General features: G+C 47.8%; 1 protein-coding gene across 7 annotated transcripts in view; it reads right to left on the reverse strand.

Moving 5' to 3' along the window:
• LOC104154097 (otoferlin) overlaps positions 1-25,238 on the reverse strand; it is a 119,304-nt gene that overhangs the window by 86,979 nt on the left and 7,087 nt on the right. For all 7 annotated transcript variants that reach the window (XM_068936681.1, XM_068936679.1, XM_068936676.1 and 4 more), the window contains exon 3: positions 10,970-11,058. In XM_068936681.1, the coding sequence (XP_068792782.1) occupies positions 10,970-11,058 (89 nt within the window). The remainder of the gene's footprint in view (positions 1-10,969; positions 11,059-25,238) is intronic.

Consider the following 25,238-nt stretch of genomic DNA (forward strand, 5'->3'; position numbering starts at 1 on the left):
ATTATTCTTTGCACCTCTTCCTGGGAAGCCTCATCTCTGTGGATCACAGCATTTCAGAGCCACAAAAAAGTGTACCTTTTTTTTCCCGTGCTGGCCTTGCCTTGCAAGATTGAACAAGTTGTATTACATGGCATCACTTGCAGAAAGGCTGAGCTGATACCTCTGAAGACATCTCAGCTGATTAGCTTGCATCTCTCATGTCCTATGGAAACTTCTGCCGTTCCGAGTTCCTGCCCCTGGTGACACCAGTCTCTCTCAGGTCATAACCAAGCATGCCCTTTCCATTTATCTTTTCCCTTCCATGGAAGCTGATGCTAGAAAGCCTTAATGAGGCAGCAGACTTGCTCGCTGCAGTCATCCCATTGCAAGGGGGTTTGTGCAGGAGGAACGTTTCAGCTGCATGTCATGTTTGCTTTCAGATCTGGCAGCCGTAGATGTACTGCAGACCCCCAACCCCGAGGGCTGACAACCTGAGCACAGCTCTACAAACCCTCAAGCTCTGGTGCCGACAACAAACCCCACCTCGGGGAGGTGTCTGCAAGAGGAGACCTGCTGCTCTCTTGTGGCATCCCTACCACACTCATTTTGCATCACCAGGAAAAGAAGTCAGCCTGAGACCTTCTTCAGAGGTCGATAATCCCGCAGCTCAAGAGCTGCAACTGGCAATGGAGAAGAAAAAAATACCTATATTGATTTAAGAAAAAAGTGAGAAGAAAGTGTGCAGCCAGCAGACAGGGAGGAATGGGGTGGCTGGGCTCTCAGGAGAAGACAAATCTGTAATGATAGCCCTGGTGGATTAGGAAGGACCACAGTTCATCAAACCTTGTCTTCCAGAATATGAATCTTCTGGCCTACGTGAGATATCTGCCTCAGGACTCCCTAGGCCAGAGAGGATATCTTTGTGTTCAGTAACTCATATAGATTTTTCTTCTATGAAGCCATCAAATTAATTTCTGAACCTGTAAAATTTTCGTATCCACCGGAGCTTGTGGTGAGGCATTCCACAGCTCACCTAGCGTTGTCTGAAGACCCACGCCCTTTGGCTCCCTGAGTGGCCTTCTTGCTGTTTTCATTTAGGCCTCCAAATTCTTCTAAGGAAATGGACAATGAGTAATTGCTCCCTCTCCAGTTTACCCACGAGGCCATCCATTATGCCCCCTCCCGAAGAGTCCTAATTTACTCACTTTCCTTGTATAAAAGCTGTTCCAGAGCTTTTGTCCCTTTTTCGACATTTTCCCATTCTATTAGATCCTTTTTGCTACTTCATAGTGAATAATACAAGACCATAGGATACGTACAGACGACAGCAGGTTATAAAGACAGCCTATGACTGCATTGGAAGGGAACTTTCTGTGTTTCCAGTGCTAAAAGGATTACTGGAAAAAGTTGTTTTAATGATGTTTGGGTAGTAGTAGGTTACTGGATTGTTCCAAAGGACTAAGACAGACATAACCCTCCAAGAGACCCACCTGGCCCGAATTGCAGATAAAAAAGTTTGGAGATCCAAATCAGAGGTGAAAATGGCAAATGTAAGCCATAAGATTTAGGGACGACCTACCCCAAACCTGATTAAGATCTTCCCATATGAATTTTATGGTTTCTTAGTGAAATTAGAAAGGAACTCAAAGAATTGTTTTGAACTGAAACAAACTCAAACAAAGCAATAGGTTGGTGTGCTGCAATGTGACGGAAACACTTTGTCTAGCTCAAAAACATATTAAGTTTCGCTTGAAGAGTTTTAATTGTTTTCTGCGTTCTAGCAATTCTCTAGATAAAAATAACACCTTGAAATGTGCACCAGAGGCATCACCTATCCAGTGATCCAGGGTGTCAGACACAGACCCTTAGATGTGACCTGAGGGCATTCCTGGGATCTTCCACACTGAGGGAAAAAATTTGGGAGACCTGAAACCCCTGCTACACTGACAACGTTTCAGGGTCTGCGGCTCGGACTTCTGTGCTATTTAAGCAAGCTCAGCAGCAGAATGGTTGTCCAGGTGCAATGCAACCACTCTCTCAGGGAAACCATGGCACTTTCTGGTTTGCAAACAACAACTCTTACAATGCCCTACCTTCCCAGAGCCTCCCCTCCAAGTGCTGGCCAAGCTGGCTCTGTGTCGGAAGGGGGACAACAGTCAAAGAAAGATGAGCAATGTACTGCAAGAGATGGAGTAATTTTTTCCGTGATGCTGTTTGTACAGTGATTCTGCACTGGATTATTTTCTGCAGAGCTCTGGGACCCTGATTTCTGCAAGTCCCATTGAAGGCAATTTCATGCAAAAGACATGAATTCTACTGTGCTGTTAATTGTTGGAGAAGTCTGAATACAAGGGACAAAACAAAGCCCTATTTTTATCCTGGAGAGTACAGTGCTGTATTAAAAGCACATGGAATTAGTCTCTTTGTCCTGTCAGGTAACGAGAGCCAGCTCCCGCCTGTTCTCTCCGCATATCGGTTTTCCGTAGGTGGATGTTATCTGTACCCCCACCCTTGCATCACCCAGTGAGACGGACAGGGAGTGGACAGGTCTATAACGTGGCTCTCGGCCTTTGTCCAGATCCGGTTTCTGCTTCTAGCCCTGAAGAGGAAAATAGTAACATATACACAGCTGAGAGGAAAAGAAACCGCACTCCAAGCAAAAGCCATTCATTTTTGTATATACTTTCTCATCCTTAAGTGGCATTTCATGAGGTGGTTGAGTAGCTTTATCCCTGTTTTGCACAGGGGGACAAACATGTGACACAGAAGAGGCTTGCCCAGGCTCTCCCAACAGGTCAGAAATAGGAGTAGGAAGAAGGAGTCAGACTCCTGCATCCACAGTTGTGTTTTGGCTCATAGATTGCACAGCCTTCCTCTCTGATGTCTCACCACCAAGAAGTCTCACCTGCAAGAGGGCACGACGTGATGTCCTGGTCACTGCCTCAACTTGGTTCTTGCTTCTCTCCACCTCTCCCATGCATATGGTCCATCACACATTGCTCATACGTGTGTCTCACAGTGTTGTCCTGTGCTCAGGCACGCACACATATCCACACCTGGTACCCCACATCAAGCGCGTCTCCTGCGTATACCTCTCTCAGGGTCCTTGAGTGTGGGACCCTTTTCTGATCTTAAAGGTGTTTTGTGGGTCTCCCCAGAGGATGAGAAAGGAGAGGACAGAGATGAATTGACTGCTGTGCCACCAGTAGAAATTCCGTATTTCTACTTTAGGTCATCCCACTGTGCAGCAGCTGTTTGGCTTCACCAGCTGGTTTCCAGGAAGAGACGTGTGGCATTGGATAAAGCATCTCATGTTCTGCAGGATGCATGTATAGGACCCATAAATACTGGGCATTCTGTGTTGTGGAGGATACTTAGGCTGCATCTGCACTAGTAAATTAAGCACTGGCAGGCCACGGCCCTGTCCTTTGTCTATCCACACGGGGATACTGACAACAGATCTGGCATGAGTTTTCCAGCATGGCCATGTCCAGCTTTGCCAAAAGCTCAGGACAGGCACTGGAAACTTCCTGTAGTTTCATAGTAGAGCTGTATTCATTGCGGTGACTGTGCAGAGGCACTGACAAGTTTTGCATATCTTGCCCTGTTGTTCCCTGCTTCCACTCAGTCTTGTTAGTCCCTGGGAAGCTGGCTCCTGATGATGGTTAGGCAACGTCAGTGGAAGAAGGAAAGAGGATGATTTGGAAACAGAGAAGAGGCATTCAGGGAAAATGGCCTTAGACCACCATCGAAATCAGTTTCTTGTATGTTTTTCCTGAAGAAACTGCTGCCTGTCATAGTTGGAGACACATTTCTGGGCTGGAGGTACCATCCATGGGGCCCATTTGAGCTGTTCTCGTTGACTATCTCTCTACCTCTATGGTCTGTTCCTCCCTTTGGGCATTAAGACACGTGGTGCCCTGGGGAATGGCTCTCCAAGAAAAACCATGTGCATAATCTGTCAGTTACCCCTCCCAGAGACAATACCCCCTGGGCACAACGCCCATAGCCCTTCTAAGGAGCCAACAGACCAACAGCTGCCCTAAGGAGGCCCAGGCTCCTTGCCAGGTCCAGGGAAAGGATTGTATTACCAACTAATTAGCTGCATGGTGATGGCTACCCAGGAAGGAAACAAAAGCAACACAATGAGCCACACAGCCATGTCCCAGCACCAGTCCCCTCCATTATTCACAGCAGACCTGCATCAGGTATCATGCCTTTATCTGGAGCTTGGCTGAATAGCACTAATCAGCTGCATGTGAATTATTCACAGAGATCATGGCTCACCTTTCCAAACCCCCATTGCCAGGACTCTGCTTCTCCCCAGGCCTCTTCTTCCTCTCCAAGACTGAAGTCTATCTGCCCTCCGCCAAGACGCATTTGCATTTCAGGGCGGGGGGCTGTGGGGTGGTGCCCTTGGCTGTGTCTTGGCACTGTTTAATTTACTAATGTGGACATTTCTCAGGCAGCAGGAGGAATGCCGTCAGTCTGGACATAAATCCCTGGCTAATCCCTTTATATTTCTGCCTTGGAGTAGTGTATTCTGCAAGCTGTTTCCTGACACTGATGCTCACATAGGACATTGGAGCTACAGGAGAGCCAGGTCCTTCCAGAGGCTGGGTAACCAAGAGCAACCCTAAGGACACTGGACACCCATGTATGAGCACCTGCGCTGAGCCCTAACTCTCCATAGACACCTATATCTACAGTGAGACAAAATGAAGCCACTTTGGGGATTCTGCTTCCCGCTACCATCAAGGCAAAGCCAACCTGGGGCACTGCCCTTATTCACAGGAGTCCTTAACACAGTAATTCACTTTAGTCATTAGCTGCTGTCTCAGGACAGTTGTTGGTTTGGTGGGTTTTGGAAGAGTGAATTCACCCCCAAAATGTAGGTTACTTGGGTCAATGGCAAGCCATTTTCTGAAACCTCATTTTACCATAGCAATGCCTCGGTGAAAGCCTTGGGGTCGGCTATTTTTGAAGTCACACCACTGACATCTTGCAAAGTCCCAGAGCAGATGCCAGCTGATTTTGCAAACGGCACAACTCCAGCAGTGTGAGTTTTTCACAATACTATGATCTTGTTGGCAAATTTTTTTAGGGTGTGTGGTTTTCTGGGCTTCAATAAAGCCTACTTCTGCCTTTGTGTCATCTACGCCACTTATATTATTCAGCAAATGGAAGTTTTGAGGGAGACTAGCTGCAAAATGAGCCCTTGGGACAAGTGTCCTTTTCCACTTGCAGCTGATGCTGCGTGGGGCCCTTTGCTGCAATGCTTGCACTACAAGGCTGTAATCCCCACTGCTTTGGACATGTTCCCAGTTCCACACTTCAACCCAAAGCTGGCTTCGTGACCACAAGTTTTCAGCGCTTCCCTAAAGCTTATTCACCTCTCAGATTTAACATTTCACTTGTCATTGGGTCTTTCATTTTCTGTCTGAGATGTCTGAGATCTGAGATGCTACAGTGACATATTCTACAGGTGTAATTTCCCTAAGAGTCACTTTTCTCTTTGGAGATTGTCTTGTCTGGTGTTTTCTGAAAAGACTCTCTGATCCCCGCTCCTTTCCTGTCCTTCAGAGACTCCTTTTCCTGATCCTGACGAGGCACCTCCTACACAGATCAGCTGAAAAAGCACTTTACTCAACCTCTTTCCACAGCTTCTCTAAGTTCCTCAACAATGTTGTCCATCTGTTTCCCTTTCACTTTCCACATTTTATTGCCTAGTTTTTTGTTTGTTGGTTAGTTCATTTCCCTTTTACAGTTTTTGTTCCCTGTAATCTTTTCTAAAGCAGTTTGGTTGTTTGTTTTGAGTTTTGTTGTTTGTTTGTTTGTTTGTTTTTAAAGGAAGTGATGATAATTGCTTTTGTCCCCTTTGTTTCTCTGTCTCTTCACGCAGGCTGGCATGAAGGACAGGATTGGAGGAGTGTGGGTGGCCACAGCAGACCAATAGACTCAAGGTACTGTGAAAAACTGTGGGAGTTACTATACCTTGCCTTAAGCGCAGTTACAGACCATCTGAATGTTGCCAGCCCATGGCAATGTGAAATAAGGTAGATTTAGGACTCCAGACCTAGAAACCATCCCTTGCTATGCGGTATCTGTGATGACGTCATCTGAAAGGCTTTGCTCTCTCAAGCGACTTTACTTGTCCAAATCAGAATTGACCCAGACCAGAGCAGAAATGGGGCCTCCTTTAAGCCTCCTCACTGCTCTCAGGAAGGTGGTCCCGTGTCAGGCATGGAAAGGCTCATGCTTAACGTCCTGGACTGCAGAGAGGATTGCTACTGTGGCCCACGACAAACAGCCAAGTTACAAGGGGAATACACTGTGCTGAGTATCGCTGACTTGTTGGGGGACAGATCGAACATGCATTTCCACAGACATATTTCTGAGATTGTTTTGGCACTGTCTACAAAGTGCTGCCATGAGGACATTGTTTCTAATCTGAAAGGCTTTTTAATTTAGCAGAGAAAGAGAGAGCAGGTAATTAAACTCTGCAAAAAAACTCTGCAGGGAGGTTCTGGATGCTTCACCGCTGTATGTCTCTTAATCAAGACTATGTGTCTTCCTGCAATTAGCCCAGTGCCACCGATCGAGCCTCTGGGCAGCCCAGAAGTTCAATAGACAAAGGCAGGGCATTTACGACCCTGCTGCAAACAGAGGCATGCTCCCCGTGACATGGACCAAACTGAGCCCTGTGGTCTAATCTGACCAGTGATCTGGTGTTACCTGGCTTGGTGCTTTCTTCCCAGGGAAAGGGAATTGCTGTCAGAGCAGGGGACACTGCCCGAACACGGGGGAGAGGCTTTTCCACATCGGAGTAAAAGGAAGGAGGGAAGGAGGAAGGGGCAGTGGCTTAGCGCAGGTGGAACGGGCACTGAGGATGCACTGCATGAAGGGGCAGGTTTTCCCGAGGCCAAGCCCAGGTCAGCAGAGCTGGTCCTGCTAAAGCCCATGGCAGGGCAAGAAGAGACTTTGAACTGGGACCTGGTCTCAGTGCTGCTGAGAAGGACAGACTGCTCTTCAAGGCAAAATGCATCCTAGAAACAGGAGCAGCAGTCCCTGTTCTGGCCTGTAACTATGCAAAACGGGCAAACGTGCTGGATAAATGTTTCTGTTCATTGTTCCAGGCCAGCAACAGTTTATGTATAATCATTATAAAAGCACTGGCAGCCTCTGATTCACTGATATCATTTTTAATAAAATTTGGAATAATAGAGAAATCCCGGAACAGCAAAGTGTTCAAACAAGGTGAATGGGGAGAGCTGGGCTCTCCATCCTGGGAGAATCATAGAAAAGCTTGTACAGAATTCAGTGAATAAGCAATTAAAAAACTGGAGTGTAATCAATGGCATTCAAGGTAATTTTATGAGGAGATAGGGCCTGTCAAAACAAGCTTGGTTTGCTTCTTTGAAGTCAGTTTTTCTAGTAACTGCATGAAGGGGAATATAATCTTATAAGATGCTTGGTTTAATGCTGCCTGCTATTAATGTTACACACTAGGAAACAAGAACAGATTAATGGAGAAATCCTAAAAATAGGAAATCAGTTGAGAATCATCTTTGAGTGACAGCATGATGGTGCAATTTCGCTATTAAGCCCATGATTACTACATCTGTGACTGGGACATAAAAAGAATTTATATAATTTATAATAAAATTTTCAAGTAATGTGAAGACTGATAGAGCAGTCAGTCATGAGAGAACGGAGGCAGGCACACAGAATCGTGAGGATATTAAGATGTGCCTAAGCCAGACAAAAGGGGTACTCACATGCCAGAAACACTTTCAAGATCAAGCATTTGCACCTCAGACTGACAGAAAGTGGACTGGACTTCCAAGGAGGCACCAGCGCTGAAAAGCGTGCAGAGCATGCTGCATACCAGCCCGACATGACAATTGGTGGCTACACAGCCAAATGATCCATAACTGTATAAACGGGGGAGGAATGGGTGGGGACAGAGAGATGATTGGTCCTCAATCTGCAGAGCTGGGGAGACGTAGGAAAGAACTGGATGGAGGTTTTTAAGAGCCATACCTTCCAAAATCCCCATGAGTCTCTAACCAGTCAGGTGTCCCTCAGACTCCAGGAAGAGGTTTCTCCTGGAGCTTCATGCCATCATGGATGGAGAGCTGTTCTGTCCCTTCATGTCACTTAGCTCAAGGAAGGGGAGAGCACATGGGAGCTGGAGGAGACAGGGCCTCCCTACTCAAAGAAGTAGGGAGAAGCCAGAGACTTCTGGCTTCTCTGGTAGGGACTCCCAGAGAAGCTGAATGGGCAGGAGGAGGGAGAGGAGCTGCCTGCCTCTCCAAAGAGGGAGAAGACAGCTCCGGACAGCAATGGGGAGAGGGCAGACAGGAGAGGTAGCTCCTGGGGAACGGGGCAGCATGAGGGCATCCTCCTGGTGAGCCTGCTCCAAGAAATCCAGTTATAATAAACCTGCCTTGGCTACATACCTTGCACTGTACAGCAGTGACAGTACCCAGAGCAAGAGGGCTGCTTGCTCAGATCAAGGGAGTCCAAACTCAAGGAAGGCACTGAAGGAGCATCCAGCCAAAGAACTGCAACTGCCGGCACAGATGCCGTATGAACGACAGGTTCCAGAGGCTGGAGATGACACTGGTCCTTGATAGCCAGGTAGGAAAGGAAGTGAATGTCCCAGGTCTGCCTCTATCTCTCTCAGGTTCCCATCCGCTCATCTAGGCTGCTCACAGTCTCCGAAGAATCAATTCACACACAGTCCCTTGGGCAATTTATGGCTGCTGAGATCTCCTGTTCCATGTGCCCTGGGTAGACATCACTCACGAACTTGCCATAGCCACGCTATCTCAATGTAAGTGCCCATAGCAACTGGTTTGAACATGGCTTGGAGCGACTTGCACGAAGTATGGACCCTGTGGCAGAGCAGAAATCTCACCACCAGCCCCGGGCCACTCTTTCTGCCTATATCTGCCATCCATTCCTCACCAAAATTGGTCAGCTGGGCTGAGATCCCTTGGGGAGTTCAGGTAATGAGCCTCATTGCCTTTCCCTTCCCAGATAGCAACCAAATAAAACAAAAATTTTCAGCTCTCCTTCTGCTACTCAAGCTCCCATTTAAAGCAGGACAAAGATAGGTAATTCTGGGAGTTTTTTGTTTTCTTTTTTCTTTTTTTTAAATCACATCTATTTAGCATTCCCACCCTGCACACCATCTGTCTGTCTCTTCTCGGCTTCACAGCTTCACAGCTTCACTTTTTTGGCTCTGAAGCAAGTTTTGCTGGCAAGGAACATGTATGTGTGTGTTTGGGAGATGTTCTGGAGATGCTGCTGAACTCCAGCCAGGGAAGACACTGGAGTTCAGGGCAAAAATGATTGCCATAATTATTTGTTACAACAAATTATTACAACAGTGTATGCCTCACCTGGGATCCAGACCCAAAGATTAGTGCAATGCCCAAACACAGGGAAGAGCCCTTCCCTGGACCAGAAAGAATTTATAAAAGGGTAGACAATAGGGTGTAAAGGGTTAGAGAAGAACAGAGAGGCCCAGGCCACACAACTGCTGGGGTGATATCCTGCAATAGAAGCGTATATATGAGAAGATAGCCCTTCTTGCATGGGAAGGACTCTGCTTTGATGCCAAAGCCTGTGAGTTCATTCCCCTCTAGCAGCATTTTGCTTTCTGCTTGGGAAAGTGAGCTCCTACCATTTAGTGGAATGGTGGTGGCTTTTTAAGCCACTGAAACAGTCTGCAGTATTAATTGCAACATAAATACATGATATAATTTTTGCCCTATTTTATTCCATATTTTCAATGAGTGCTATCACTGGAGCTACTGATGCCTTTGAACACACATCAGAGTGAATTCTTCCTACTCACAAGGAACTAGCACTGCAATTACATGTGACTTAGGTTCCCCTCTTTCCTCACAGCAATTCTCAATACTTTTTTCCCTTCCCATTTCTGTGATCCCTGTGAAGACTTGACTTCTCCCATTGCTCATGGAAGAAGAAAGACCATGAGATGATCTGCAGCCCCACAGCAGAAAAGGCAGTGAATCCCTTCAGTAGAACCTCTATCCTTGGTTAGGCCATTAACTGCCTGTTAATGCAGCCTGCAAACTTTGAAACAAAAGATCTTGTTGTCCGTTCCTGTCTTTAATGTAAAGGGTCTGTAGGACACTTCGCATCGCTCATGTTTTTGTGAAATGCTCCTGTATTTTCGCAATGAAAGCTAGGACAAATGCACTAAGGTTAATAGAAGGGACTGACAAATGTTTCCTCTCTCAAGCTCATTACTGATTTGTGGGCAATACTTAGAAAGATACCTTAAAAATGTTAATAACATTGCACATATAGAATTTCTGGCAACCATCTGAATATCTAAGTGAGAAAAACTTAGGATACTAATAGAGTAAGATAAACCAGCAAGCACAGAATTTGCAAAGCTGCAGACCTAGATTTAAGTATCAACTTTCCCCTTGATAACAAATTAAAATACTTAATTTTCTCTTAAACACATGCAAATATCATTGAATCGCATGACAGCACCTTAGGAAAATCACAGATATGGAAAATCATAGATTTGGAAGATGGTAGATATGGAAGTGACCATGTTCGCATTGCTAGCCATTAGCAAAATAACTCACTGAGATACATTACTTTAGGGGCATTATATCAGGTGCCTACACTTACAGGTGTTTATTGAAGTGCTGAAGATGAATCTACTCTATAATTTTAGGCATTTGGGTGTGTCAATTCTCATTTTGCCCTCTATGTCAGGGAATCGGTGTTGCTCAAAGACAGAGAAAAGAAAAGATTGGATACGAGCTTCCTCGCCCTACCCAGAAGACATCGCCAATGCATTTCTCACCCTCCAATCTCCAGACCAAAACAGGAATGTGGCTCCAAAGTGGCACCAGCTTGAATAGGAGCTCCCTCTTCCAGCTGGAGCAGACTCAGAGTACTACAGGTGGGAGGGAAGGGAAGACCACGCTCTCACCTGTTGGTGAAGACTTTGCTGTAGTTGAACACCTGGATCTCCAGGATCTCATTCCCATCGATATTGCTGGCAACGGGCCAGCGGAAGGTCTGCAGAGAAAGGACAGGATGGAGATGTTAGGCCTGTTTTAGCTGCTGGAGAGTCGCTACAGACTGAGTTGAGAGGTCCATAGGAAAACACTAACCATCCCTCTACCAGCTGATAGTGAGACACACTCCAACCACATATAGAGATATGTGTGTGTGTATAAATATATGTTTATATATACATACATATATATCTGTGTGTGTGTGTGTGTGTGTGTGTGTGTGTGTGTGTGTGTCTACATACATACATATTACTTTCATTTGGGGACTTTTTTCCCTTCCCAAGCCAAGAAATCAGTTTGCCAGCCTAGATCACCAGAACATCATCCAGTTTTCCGAGTCATGGATCTCTTTATGGTCTCCTGAAGCTAAACAAACCAATAATCAAGCTAAGAGTGCATCGCAGGAAGGCAGCAGTGCTGAGTGACTCAGCGCCAAAGGGAGTAGGAATGCAACTCCCCAGATGCTGATGTAGCAGGACAGATTCCTAAGTTGGTTAGAGGAGTGACAGTATTGCATTCAAAGCCTTGAAAGAAAAGTGTTTATCAAGCAACTTCACAGGAAGAAATTTGCAACTCTTCAGAAATATGCCAACACTTGCCTTTTAAGCTAATCTTTTCCCCTCTACATTCTTTATTCAAGGAAGCAAATAAAAAAAAAATCCTGAAATATAAAAGAAAAAAACAGAAATGGGCCTACAATAGTTTTGCTTTTCACAGGGAATGGGAGCAAGGACCCTGTACCCAGCAAAGCTGCCGTATACCACGTTTGCAGCCCAGTGGCTCAGTTAGGGTGCTTTTCAGTAAATGTACGAGGGATGGGGTGGCAGATCGACTGCAGAGAATATCCCAGTGAGGCCTTTTCTTAGGGCATCCCACAGGCATCTGCTTGCAGCCCAGTGCTAGTCAATGGCTTTATCAATGTGCCGCTGTCAGTGGTCTGAAGATCAGAAGGGACCTCCCAGATACATCAGCCCAGTGCGGCTGTGACAAGCAGCAGCAACATCTCATCAAACCCTGCAAATAAGGCCCTTACTCCCCCTTGCTCTCACTCCCCATAAACACGCCAGGGATATGAATCCAGATGAATCAGGTGGCAGAGCATCTGACAGCAGGGTCTCAGCCTGTCCACGCTACAGTCTGGGAAAGGCGCCGACTCTGCTGAGCGGGGCAGACTGCCCGAAGCACATGCTGCTGATGCTGTCCAGCCTGTCCCTGCTCAGAAAGGAGGGCTCTAATTGCAGGCAACTTTGCAGGGGAAATTCGTTGCAAGGGACATGCAGTGGACATTTGCAAGGGAATGACTGCCACCCTGATATCTTCTCTGGAGGTCCTCACACCAGTGAAATTCCTGGCACATCAGGAAGGCAAGGCAGCTTTACTTCCTTCTGACCCCCCCTCCTTACCACCAACCACCTCACTCTCATTTTATAGTTGCATTTACTTTAAATTCTCTATTGCGGGGTTGAGGCCGGAAGGTAATTTAGGCTTTCCTCCTACAACATGTGCATTGCTCTCTGCTTGTTTCCTCCCACTGCTTTGATGCTCAGTGAGCCAGTACTGGTGAGGCTGATAAACAGCACAGTTACGCAGGCAGTAATCCCAAGATTCATTCGGTAGGTGCCTGTTCCCTCCTCCTGTCACCAGGCATCTCTGGCCTGAGGAGTTGTCACTTTCCAACTGTTCAGGCCTCTGCAGTGTGTGCAGGTGGACAGCCAAAGCGCACAGTACCGTGGCTCTATACCAGGTGCTTTTTCCCCCAACATGAGGGGATCCTCCAGCTGAGGGACTTTTCTGCCATGACCACCAGAGACCCTGTGGTGAAGAGGACAGAGCCCACCATGCATGACCACAGCAGGAGCCCATTGGCTTCCACAATCTTCTAGATGTTAAACTAGTCCCATTTATTATTTGCAGTTTCAGCAGGACAGAGGACTTCCCATCTTACTTTGCACCAGGAGGTAATGTTTCCAGGGTCTGCCCTAGAGGTGGCTGGAGAGATCAATAGGTGGATTTCAGAGTTAAGCCTTTCCAAGAGCCAAACACTTAATTTTTAATGATAACAATAATTTACTGTTTGATAAGCTGATTTTCTAGGATTGAGACTTCTGGTTGCTTCCAATACAGAGAAAAGACCCAAGAGCGAGGGACATGATTGCTGCCTGGATCTTCTTGGCCCTTCCTGATGCTATGTCTATGCATCCTCATCATGTCAATATAGCCTCAACTTTTCTCTGTATCCTCAGCCCTTGGCTACTACAGGACAGACCCTGCTATCTCTAGAGAAGAATAAACCACAGTCCAAGCACAGGCACTTTTCCATTCCCACACATCTGACTCAGGAGCAAGACTTTAAAGGAAGTCCTGAGGATCTTCATGAAACCCCAGCTGAGCTCAACTCCTGGACAAAGCTAGGACCTTGAGTCTCACTGGGGGAAAAGTGGTATAGGTTTGTAGCCCAGCTCTGGCAGCGAGCTGGGATTCAGGATCAGTTGGCCTGGAAGTTGAGGTAGTTGGTTCAAAGGAAATATCACCGGTAGAAGGTGGCTCTGGTGTATTTCTGAAGGTCAGTTATAAACAAAGATGTCTTGACCTTTTAAGGAGTCACCAGAAAGTCTTCCTTGAAAATGTCATCCTCTGCTTACCCATGGACCAAATCTGGGGAGGAACCAGAATGAGTGGATATCCCTGCCTCTGTCACAAATGAATTTGGGGAAGTCTCTGTGCCCTGTTTCTTGGGCTATACATGCAGAGGATAGAAGCTATCCCTTGCTCCGTGTGCATGTATAAAACTGAGCACAGTGAAGTCCTGGTCTACAATTAGGTCTTCTCCAGCAAGCCGATTCCAGGCCTCAGGTGTGGCTACCCAGGTAAGGTGTAGAAATAAAGGTAGGCACCCCCCTCTCTCTTAATGGTTTGTCAGGAAGCAAAATAACGAATAAGGCCACTTGGAAAGTGCAATGGCCTAGAAAGACTCCCAAGTTCCCCACAGAACTGCCTTTTTGAGAGGTTTCTGCTTCAGGAAGCTTTTTCAGGAACGTTGATGTTGCAGCCCACACACAGCCAGAGAGCAAACGCTGAAGCAACGCATACCCAAGAGAGCACCTGCTTCTGCAGCACAGGATGGCAGGAGACTGGGCACCGCAGGGGACCGGCAAGGGAAACAGGATGCAAAGGAGCAAGCTCCAATTTGCCGTGCTCCAAGAAAGTGATGTGTTCATCACTTTCCCAGCACCCATCAGTGCTGGGAACATTTTTGCACTGCTGTTTCCCCTTAATTATTTTTGGCCTGGGGCACACACGTGCGTCTTTGTGTGCCCTCGCTGCTGTTGGAGGATGCCTCCAGCCCTGGGAAGGGTAGCAGAAGAGTAGTAGCCAGCTCTCCAGCTCCAGAAAGAGACTATCTCCAGAGGGCATCACATTTGTAGAGCCTCTGATGCAATTTGCTTAAAGAACTTAAGAGTTTTGGCTAAAAATCCTGGGGAATGCAATATAGGGAATGATTTTCTGCTGTCAGAAATAAATCAGTTTTGGAGTTGGACCTCAGAAAAGGACTCTGAGGTCTAGATTCTGCTGCAGTTCCCCTAGATTTGGCTGAATCAGTTAGGACAGAATCCACACCAGATGCCCTCAGTTTCGGGGTTAAAAATAAGGGATGGGATTCCTCCACCTTGACTTAGACGCCTGCTTACTTAAATCAAAGCCAGTTGTCTCAGCTCTCTGTCATCGGAGAAACTTTTAGCTCTTCCAGCATACAGATCGAGTCATGGCTCACGCCTTGGGAGCCTGCTCTCTTTTTGGACAGCGTCTATCTAGCCAAGACTACGTGCCTCAAATCTAATCCACAAATGAGCTGATTTGCTGTACCCCACCCTGTTCCCTGTTCGTTTTACAGATCCATTTCTCCATGCTTCTCGTGGCAAACCCCACGGCAATTTCTCTATTCATTGCTCTGCCTTTGGCGGCCGTGTGTGTCTCCGACTGTCATTTGATTGTGAGCTCTTCGGAGATGCGGATGTGGGGTCTTGAGAGTCTGGGCCACGTCTAGCGCACTGTGGGAGTAAGTAAGTCTGACAATAACAAGTGAACCCGACTGCATCAAGAAAGCTGCAAAATAGGAGACTGATGGAAATGAAAGTCTCCGTACTTATCTCTGAGTTACAATCACCACCGCCGCAGCAGCTATAGCAGCAAAAAAACAACTCAGAGGAACAGGTTTGTAGCTGATTTTTTTCCCCTAAGATAGACTTTTTTATTTTTTTTAAGCCTGGAAAGGATTAATAGAGTCACACAGCCTGACTTCTTATATAACCCAGGCCATGGATTTTCATGTTTTACTCAGAGGCTCCTAAATAAAATACAGATGCCTTGTGGCTGAATCAGAATGTGTTTTTTGAAGGCAGAGAGAGAAAAAAAAAAAAGATATCCCAGAATTCAAGCAACAATTAATTACATTTCCAGATAAGTCGCTTCCACAGCTGATTATCTTCAATGGTAAATATTTGCACCACATTTCTAATTTAAATTCACCAGCTTCAGCAATTTGGCCTTGGCTGTTGTTCAACCTTTGCCCACCAAATTAAGGAGCTACCAAAACTCTTTCATTTAACCTTTTAACAGCTCCCTCTGGTTTCATCCCTTGCTGCCTCCAGAGATGCACTGAAGGAGCTGCCCTTGTGCTGAAGACACAGCCCAGCAAGGCAGCGTTGTTTGCAACTAATCAGAGCTGCATTTTCCCCAATGCAGTTGCATCCTTCTTCTAAGGGAAATGCATGTCTTTGGTGCAGGACAGGGTGACACGGTGTGAGAGCATTTCTGCAACCTGCTCTGTCCCATTCTGCATATTGCTTCAGACCGGACCCACAGTGTGCAACGAGATGCAAGGCTCGGGGCGCTCAACCGAAAGGCAAAGCAATGCCCCAAGCCCAGACCCCAAACATCCAGAAGGGACACCTGAGATGGGTTTTGTGCTAAAAGCACGTACAGCTGGCTCTCCAAGAGAGCACATTATCTCACCGCAAATTCATGTCACTGGTGCCAAGTCAGCTGCAGGTCACCCAGGGACCTGCGCTGCATTCACACAGCCTCATCCCTTTGCAAGCAGATTTGCTTTGCCTTAACGTCTCTGCAGGGCACTACCCTCCATGTAAGTGATGAAAGAGGGTAAATGTTTGGAGCTGAAGTTTTCTCAGCTAATTTATAACAGGCCCTGAGGGACCGCTTTCCCTCATCAATTCGAAGTGCCTGTGCTGAAGGGAAATACTGTGTGGCATTTAATGCAGACTGAGAAGCTAACACAAGCTGGCATGCCTGTACCTACAGAGCAATTCAGCAGCAGAGGCAGCAGAAGCATACATTAACTCTCAAGCCTGCATTCAAGCTGCTTTCCACTAAGCCACTAAAATCCACCAGCAATAGTGACTGTGATACACCCCCAAATCTTAAAGCACTCCCTAAATTTGGCATGCACTGAGGTTCCTTGTCCATCCTTTCCAGTGCAGCCTCTCCTGTGAGACCTTTGCAGCGCTTCATGGCTGCTGTTCACATGTACATCCATAATAATCCATTATCCATAATAATGCTAGAGGGCTCCAGGGACAGAGAAGCGGGGGATGGCTCAGAGGCAGGCTGGAAGGCTGCTGCTAGGAAGTGTTTTGTGTGTGTTTAAAAGCTTACAGTAGCCATTCTGCTCCAGCAAAAGCACTGGAATTAGATATTTGGGTGAAAGCCACAGACTTTAAATTTATCCAGAGCAAACAGGCAGTCTTGATGGCCCACAGGGTCACCAAAACATGGTGAACAACACTGGAAGGGCCTCTGAGAGCATGTCTCGGCTGTCCCCTTGTCCCACGGCATCAGCTCCTCTGAAACTTGCAGGTCGTTTTTGCAGAGAGATGAACATCCAAGTGTTTTGGAAAAACACTCCTGCTATGCCACTGTGGTTGCAAGCTAAGAAACAAAATAAATTGGCAATAAGCAATCATAACTGAACTTCACATCTAACTGAAGGATATATTCAAGGAGATGCTGAATGCTCCTTGCTGGCGATAGCAGATTAGACCACGTCTGCCAACTGTGAGGTTTTACAGCTCCTTCTGAATCACATGTGGGACCAACTGGACATTTGATCCACATGGTTTCCCCTCCCCTCCTGTCTCTCTACATCTGATCTCTTGGGACTGGTGGTTTCATATCCAAAAAAAAATCCCTCCAGCTGTGGCACTAAGTAATGCATCACTATTAAAATAGTAGAAAATAGTCCGCAAATGTATGTGTGTGTGTATGTGTGAGTTATAGTGGGACGGGGCTAGAGGAGTCCCTGCCTTCCCCCACCTTCCTGCTCCATGCCCACACCAACACCTGCTGCCTGCACCTCGGCAGGGCACTGAGCACTCATGCAGCTCACATTTCCATGCATGACAGCAAAGCTGGGCCGATTTCTGCTTCCTGTGAGCTACAGCAACCCAGAAGTGCCCCGCACACCCAGAGGGATAAACCGGAAACCTGGAGGCTGTAATTGCTCCAGCCATCCCAGTTTAACCCACCCCCAGGAGTAACTGAACGACAGCATACAGTAGATGCAAGTGGGAGCCTGGAAGGGGTGTAAACCCTCGTGCTCCAGGACACACACCAACTTCTAACTATCGATAGCAGATAGAAGGTATCCCTGGAGGACAGCTATCCCAGCGGTTTCTATCAGGCCCAGTCCAGCTGTGCACCAGATGGGGCAGAAGGAGGGAGAGGGCTGCACAGCTGGAGCAGCATCACGTAGATCCAAAGCACATGCAAAGTGGTGCTGGCGCTAGCGGGGACAGAAAGAGAGATGGAAGCAGAGAGCTGAAGAGAGCTGATTTGACCCTGCTTAATAACTACCAGCTTCCCAGGGGAATGAAGCTTTGCACGTCTAAAGACCACTTTCATTCCCCCGCCCAACATTATTTTGCTATTCCTTATTTTCCCCGTTCTGTCCAGCTGCAGCAAGACTGTCTCTGAGCCATTGCAGGCTGGCAGCGGTGCAAAGCTGCCAGCATTATATGCCGTGCCCTTCTCAGTCCAGCCTGAAAGCTCATCCAGAAAGCAGTGAGTGACTCTCCTCCCTCCCTCCTTGGCATATCTGAAATGCCATGCAAACTGCCCAGCAATTTAAACAGAGGAAAAAGGGATAGTCCTTGGAGAGGAGAAAAGCAAACAATTCCCCCTCTCCATGCCATCCCATTTAATTTCTTATGCAGCGAGGGAGCTGCAAATTAACAACTCGCAGCCGCTGATCAGCTCGAGGCCTGACCTCACGGAGCAGGGACCTCCGGCTGCAGAAATGCCAGGCGAGGACGTTCATTAGCCCATCCGAGGGGACTGCCTGGTGGCAGGCTCTGCCCAGGCTCAGGCAGTGCGTGCCCTCGCTGCAGACCGCTGCAGAGAGCTGCCCCGACCCCGCTCCTGGGAGGGCTGCTCCCAGGGGGAGCTGCACTCCTGGAAGCACCAGTGCCGGGGACATATCGTGGCAGGGATGGCTTTGCGGTTAAGAGCAGCCTCCAGGCTGCTCTTGCTATTGCATCAGTTCCTGGGTGGGACACACAGGGAACCATCCATGCACCGGGGGTCACTGCGCAGGTAGCAAACTCCAAGGTTGGCCCCTTCCAAGCGCAAGGCTGTTTGCAAACACATCTCCTTTGAGCCCACGGCAAGGAACAGGCAGGGACAGGCAGGGAGCAGAGGAAGGGCAGGAGGTAAGCAAGTGCAAGGTGCACCTCAAATGCTGGGACCACCTGCTGTAGCCCACAGCAGAGCCCTCCCTCCCATCTGGATCCCTCTGTTCAACTCTGCTTTCCCCCTCCAGCTCATTTTCAGCTGGGTCGATAGCAAGCAGTGCTCAGCTGGGACTCGGCACCGTCCTGACCGCCTCTGGGATGCTCTCCCTGCCCATCACTGAAGTGTGGCAGCGCTGCCCAGGAGCACATCCAGCACGGGCACCGTGGCACTGCTCGGTGCTGGGGCTGCTCCCGATGGCTCCCTCGTTACCCTTCTTCCTTCCTGAGCTGGCTGGCTGTTTATTCTCCTTACTGATTTTATTGTAAAAGCCTTATTAAAAGTCCTGTGGAAAGCTAAGCAAGTGATGTCAGCTGGGTCAATTTATCTGTTTTATTAACAAAGGGAAAAAAAAAATAGAAACACAGAAATGTCCTCGCAGAATACACAAGCCAGACACTTCCCAGAGAGGCTGTTTTTAAGAGAACTGGGAAAGGGCATCTTTGACAAGGGATGCCTCCCCTTTTACAGCTGCTGGTTTTTTGCAGCACCTAGAAGTCTTTGCTGGATACACGTCCTGACACCACCTTTCTCCCCTGGCTTTCCAAGATATGCAGGTATCTTTCCAAGACTTCATGGCTCCTGGTCATGGGAAGAATCAGCACATGACTCCATTTAAGCTTACATAGGACATAGCCATGGACTTAACCTGATATCTAAGCCCAGCACCTTTACTAGACTTCTCTTTTCCTTCAGCAACACCTTCCTCCTATGGCTCGGTGCCAGTGGGAGAGTGGTAGGACAAAGCCCTCTGAAAAGAAATAATTTGGGATGCACACAGGATACAATACAACTCTTCCTGATTACATGAAATAGAGCCAAAGAGCTGCCTATACCCTCAGGAACAGCCAGCAGCTTATCTTCCCCAAGCTCTGGAGAGGCACGGGTTTTGCATAATTCATTAAGCAATGAATAAAATAATTGAAAAAAAAAAAAAGAATGAAATCAAATAAATAGAAATCATTGGGGCAACCCAAATTCAGCCTGGTAGCAGGTTCTCATGAATGTTAAGTAGTGGCAGGGAAGGCTGATGTCCTTGTTAACTCTGTCAAAAAAGCTTCGGGCTTCACATGAACCTAATAATTTTCTGCTTATCCCTAGTCCTGAGACAAGGCAGGGAGCATCTTCTTCATCCTCGTCCCAAATCATGTCTCCTCCCATAGCTAGCTCAGCTTCAAAAGCCTTACCTATACGGGAGATAAGAAAATCCCCCATCCAACCTCCCTCCTGACACAAGGACACCATTTTGCCCCATCGAGGGGAAAGCGGGGGAGATGGGGTCATTTCTGAGGCTTCTGGCTCATATACGACCTGTGCTCCAAGGAGCCACCCAAGCACTATGAGAGCGCACAGATAATTGAAGAGTAATGTGATATAATACCCCACCTCTCTCACCTGGCTGATATTGAATTCATTGCAACATTGCAGGAGAACTAGGATGTTAAAGAGGGAATAAAACTGCGAGTGTCTCTGATAATGCATCGGGCTTTGCAGAGAGCGAATGCAAGCCAGATGGATTTGCTGGAGGGTGGACAGACCCTCCCATTTGTCTTTCACTTTCCTAAACCTTGCGGTGCCCTGAATCTGATGCCATATCCCATGCTCAGTACTTCTCCCGGGTGCAGCCAGGGCCATGGTGCAGGATCCCAGCTCTCCGGACCCCCCGTGGCTGGCAGCCCGCCTCACCGCAGCCCGGCACCACCACCCCTACCCTGCCGCGCATCCCAGCACGGTGCTGGGAGCCTCCTGCCCCGGGAGGAGAGAAATGCACCCTACTTGCATCTGAGCTGAAACTTTCGCTCCCGTGCACCCAGGCAACTCGCCCTGCTAACAGCCCAGCGGCTGAAATCACCCTCCAACCTTTTCATCACTAGCAGGATGCAGTGGGCATCAAGGGCGGTCCCCTTTGCCTAGCAGCTAATGGCAAAAAAATCGTAGCGGCTGTGTCATGGAGCAATCATATCTCCATGAGCGACCTGACACCCCTGAATAGTGCTCCAGTCAGATGACACTGTGCATCTAGAAGAGAGAGAGTGTCATTTTTTTGCACCACAGACATTACAGCCCATATGCACCCATCACTTCATTGCATGGGGAAACGTGGAGCTGAAGCCTTATACTGAGCATGGCACTTTTCTCCTCGTGGTGCTCCCCGTAGGTCCTGTCCCCGGATCGATATCTGAGAAGTTACATAAACCTCCTGTGCTATAAATCTTACATAACTGTCTCCCCCTGCAGCACTGGCTGCAGAGTAAGGGCCAGGAAGGCTGCTAAGCACAAGCCGTCTGTGCCATATGCTGGTGGCTCCTTTCGGCTTCTCCAGCAGCAAGGATTAGCCAGCTGCCTGCCAGGATATTGCTAATTGCTGTGCTTGGACATGGACGTATGCAAAGGACAGGACATGCCCCTTCCGCCTGTCCCTTGAGGTTACGTGCCACGCATGGTGACTACCGCCAGTAAAACTTGCCAGCTGGACTTATCATCAATGGCACAACGATATGCCACGTGTGTACACGACCCAAACAGAAATATCAGCTTTCCCGCACAGCCCCGTCAGCTAATTACTGCAGGCAAAGCAAGACATGTTTACTACTTCGTGACGGATTTCTTGTCACTCCAGTGTCCACACTTCTATCACGGTCACTGCATCAGAGAGTCCTTCAGCAAGAGAAGATAACGAGATTTAATAGGGGAGAAGCAAATAGGGCTGCACCCCTCTGACATTTTTTTTTGCTGTGGCTTGTGCTCTACATTACGTGATAAGAAGGATGCACCTAAGCAAGCGTGCAGCCTGTTCCTCCTGAAGACAGCCATATCCAGCCCCAGTTACCAGCTGCGCACTAGCAGGGACCTCCGTTCAGCTTCTCAGTGTGTGGCAGAGTTACATCCTCAGTATTACTGCTCTTACAGAGCTCCGGGCAATTTACAGAGCAGGGCAAGCAGCAGCATCCCTGTTTCAACACACAGAGAAGCCAAGGCCCATTTGGTCTAATCTTGCAGATTTGGAAAGGTGGACCCAAGAAGGTAGGTTCGCCTTTCCCTCCAAATTGCAGTAATATAGATCTCTTTGATAGTTCCCTCTATTTTTTCCTGCCCAAAGAAAATGTGTTTTCGATATTGCTCACTATGTGCCATCAGTACACAACAATACACGCAAATACACAAGTATTTTGGGGCAGTTGGGTAGTACCATGGCATGGATGCTATAGCAGAAGTTGTGTGTCTGACGTAGCATTAGGCATATGTTTAGGCAACCAAACACCTTACGGAGCATCTATGCACATCCAGGCTCATCACTTAGACCTTCTGGAGAGAAACCAACTCTTTTAGGATGGGAGTCACATCCATCTCTAACATTAGAGTAGGAACAATGGGACACATCTGCAGTAGGTACATGATGCACCACTCGCTGTACTGGGATCCCGGGGTGATTTGCTGAGATAGAGCTGGTGGGCACTGAGAGTTAGGCAGGATGAATCCCTCTCCTTCCACTTCTCTCCCCATAACATTCAGCTTCCAAGGTGGACTACAAGTCCCCTGGTGCATCACACTGCTGTAACATGAGTTGCTGTGGCAGCTCAGCTGGAAGGAGACATATCAAGACACCATTGGAGATGTTTTCCAGAGCATTTTTTCATGAACAAAATGTCATTATTCATCTCTGAGGTCAGCTCAGGACCCTAGACCCCTTTGAAAAGTTCTGGAGAAATTTAGGGGTGCGTTATCTAGGTTGAAGTACCATCTAGACGAGTTTCCTAGCTAGGAGCTTTCTTCTGCCTCCTTAGTCTGCCAAAAGCTTTGTGAACTCTTTTGAGCTGAAGGGGAATGAGAACAACTGCTTGCCAGCCAGCCTCGTGGCTTTATCCTCAATGTCAACCCCCAGCAAAGCAGGAGCATAGGTGTCTCAGCCAGCCAAATCAACGCCACAGCAATGCTGCAGAGACACGGCTGAGCCATAGTCACAGCAGGAGGACTGTCAAGGAGCTGAGTACGTCTGGACTGGCCTGGTGACAGCTTAAGTGGGGAAAGGAGAAACAAGCTAATGTGCAGACCTGTGAAAGACACCAGCCTCAGAGACAGAACAGGATTTCCAGAGGATACGAGCCTAACTGATGGGATCGTCTTTCAGGGCATGAGCACTCTCCCTCTGGTGCACAGGAGACTTAAGAATGTGCTTAATTTAAAAGCCAGTGGGATTATTCATATGTTTGGCGTCCACACTGCACACCAGCTGTGCGCTCCAATGAAGCCTCTGTCTGGACTGGATACTGGCCTTGGTCCCTGGCGCAGAGCAACCTCTTAATCACGCTGGAGTTTCCTCTTGGATGGAGCCAAGCGGTTTGTGGAGCAAATCAGGGTATTTGCAAGGTGGACAAGCAGGAAGGTGAAGGAAGCCTCGCTGCTGCTGATGCACCACACATTGCCCAGCACGAAGAGACAAGAAGAGCCCAAAGCTCAGTCCAGGCACACAAGGTCGCTCCAGATCAGCTTGTCTCACTTTGCTGCAATTTACTGCATAGATAGTACCGGGCTGATTTTAACCAGGTTTGCAGCAAGACGCGCTGAGAACAGTTACAAGCATGACAGATATGGGAACAGTGTGAGACTCACCCCTACACATGCAGTAAGAGGCACTCAACAAAAATATAATGCACGCTGTAGAGTCCAAGTATACACCTACAGTTCAAGGCTTTCTTACAACTATTCTCCTTTAAGCTCTACAGCCTCTGTCCTCACGATCTGTGCATCTTTTTCCATCCTCTCCTGCACACTGCCTGGGACCACAAGTGGCTCAGAGCTTGGCTGGGCTGCTCCCAGGTCGCTGTACAGCACCAGGCACTTGGAGCAACCTGCATCTGGTGTCCCATGACAGCAACAAGCCTGAAACTGCGAGCTGAACGGGTGCTTCCCCTGCCTCCAGTCCTGCAGCGCAGAGCAGGGAAGGATCTCTGTATTGAAATCACAGAGAGTTTTGAGACAGAAGCAGCTCTATCAATGCATATCTCTGTCATTATTATTCAAGTCAATTATTATAATAACAAATTGCCCTGTGCGTATCTACAGAAATCAGTATCCCATTGACACAAGCAGCTTCCTCATAGCTGACTCTGCTTTGTAGGAGAGTGGTTGGAGACCCTCCTCCAGTTACATCCTTACTCTGCATCCATAATCCCGTTAAACCCTGCAGGAAGTGGAGGGGGAGTCCACCCTGCTGCGTCCTCACTGTCCTGGGCTTCCCCTCCCCTTCATCCTCCTCGGCAATTTAGGGAGTGCAAGAAGATTAAGACCTTCCCCTAAAACTTGGGGCAAGGGCTATTCCTAGTGGCAGAGTGTATTATCTCATGGTTGGACCTGACCTCTAGAGTCATTCAAAAGGGTCTCCGGACATATGCCCATCTCTATCTCTAATTTGAAGGTCAGTCTGCTACCTGGGTTTGCAGCAGGGCTCTGAGACCATGGATCCACTCTGCAAACCCTGCCCCAGAGAAGAGGGGTTTGCTCCAGACTGGTCTGGCACAGCTCCACCGCTGTTTATCTGCCAGTCCCCCCAGCCAGGGTGGGAACAGGGCTTGGACCACACCATGCTGGATCATCAAAAGGGGCCAAAGGAGCTGAGTATGCTTCTAGCTGCACAAGGTGGGAACGCCATGGGATTTATCGCCCCACAAACATATCCCCCATGTAGACCTAGCGTGAAATCTTATTTTCTTAAGGTGAAAAAGCTTTAGAAAGGGATAAAGAGTTTAAGGATCTAAATATTCTCCATAGTATCCTGTGTTCTCCAGCCCCTGCGAGCAGATTATCTTCTCTGAGCTACCCAAACCAATCAAAGGAAACATTCGTTCTCTTTTGAATATGTATTTCCATTTTGAATGCGACTTTTTAGTAGCATCTCTATTCCCTGCTTGTGTGGGTGATCTTATTTCAATCTTCTCAGAATATTTTCAAGATAACTGCTGAAGACAAAGCTGCATTTCAAAACTACAGAGAACCTGGGGTTTCAATTCCTTCTTCTCCTCCTTTCAAAGCCCGTAGCTGAGAGCTAAAGGCCAATACATCTTCCTGTTTGCACTAAAAGACAGTCAAAAGCGAACGAATTGGCTTGTTACCTGGTGTGATTTGAGGAACGCAGGCGGGGTGAGGGGAGGCTGTCAGGCTGTTTGTGACTAACGAGAGACGGGGAATTTGTGACAAGGGTCTGAACTCAGGAGTTCTTCCCTTTTATGCAAGGAAAAGGAGAGCCACAAGCCCAGTGGTATTTGCTCAGTGGATACAAGCAATTTTTTCCTGCAACTTCAGCGCAAAAAACAGCATTTTTTTTTCTACCAATCATTTTCCAAATGCACCAGGCCTGTTTGTGCTGGAACACAATAACGC

This window comes from Struthio camelus, chromosome 3 (genome assembly GCF_040807025.1).
Source record: "Struthio camelus isolate bStrCam1 chromosome 3, bStrCam1.hap1, whole genome shotgun sequence".
Classification (NCBI taxonomy): Eukaryota; Metazoa; Chordata; class Aves; order Struthioniformes; family Struthionidae; genus Struthio; species Struthio camelus.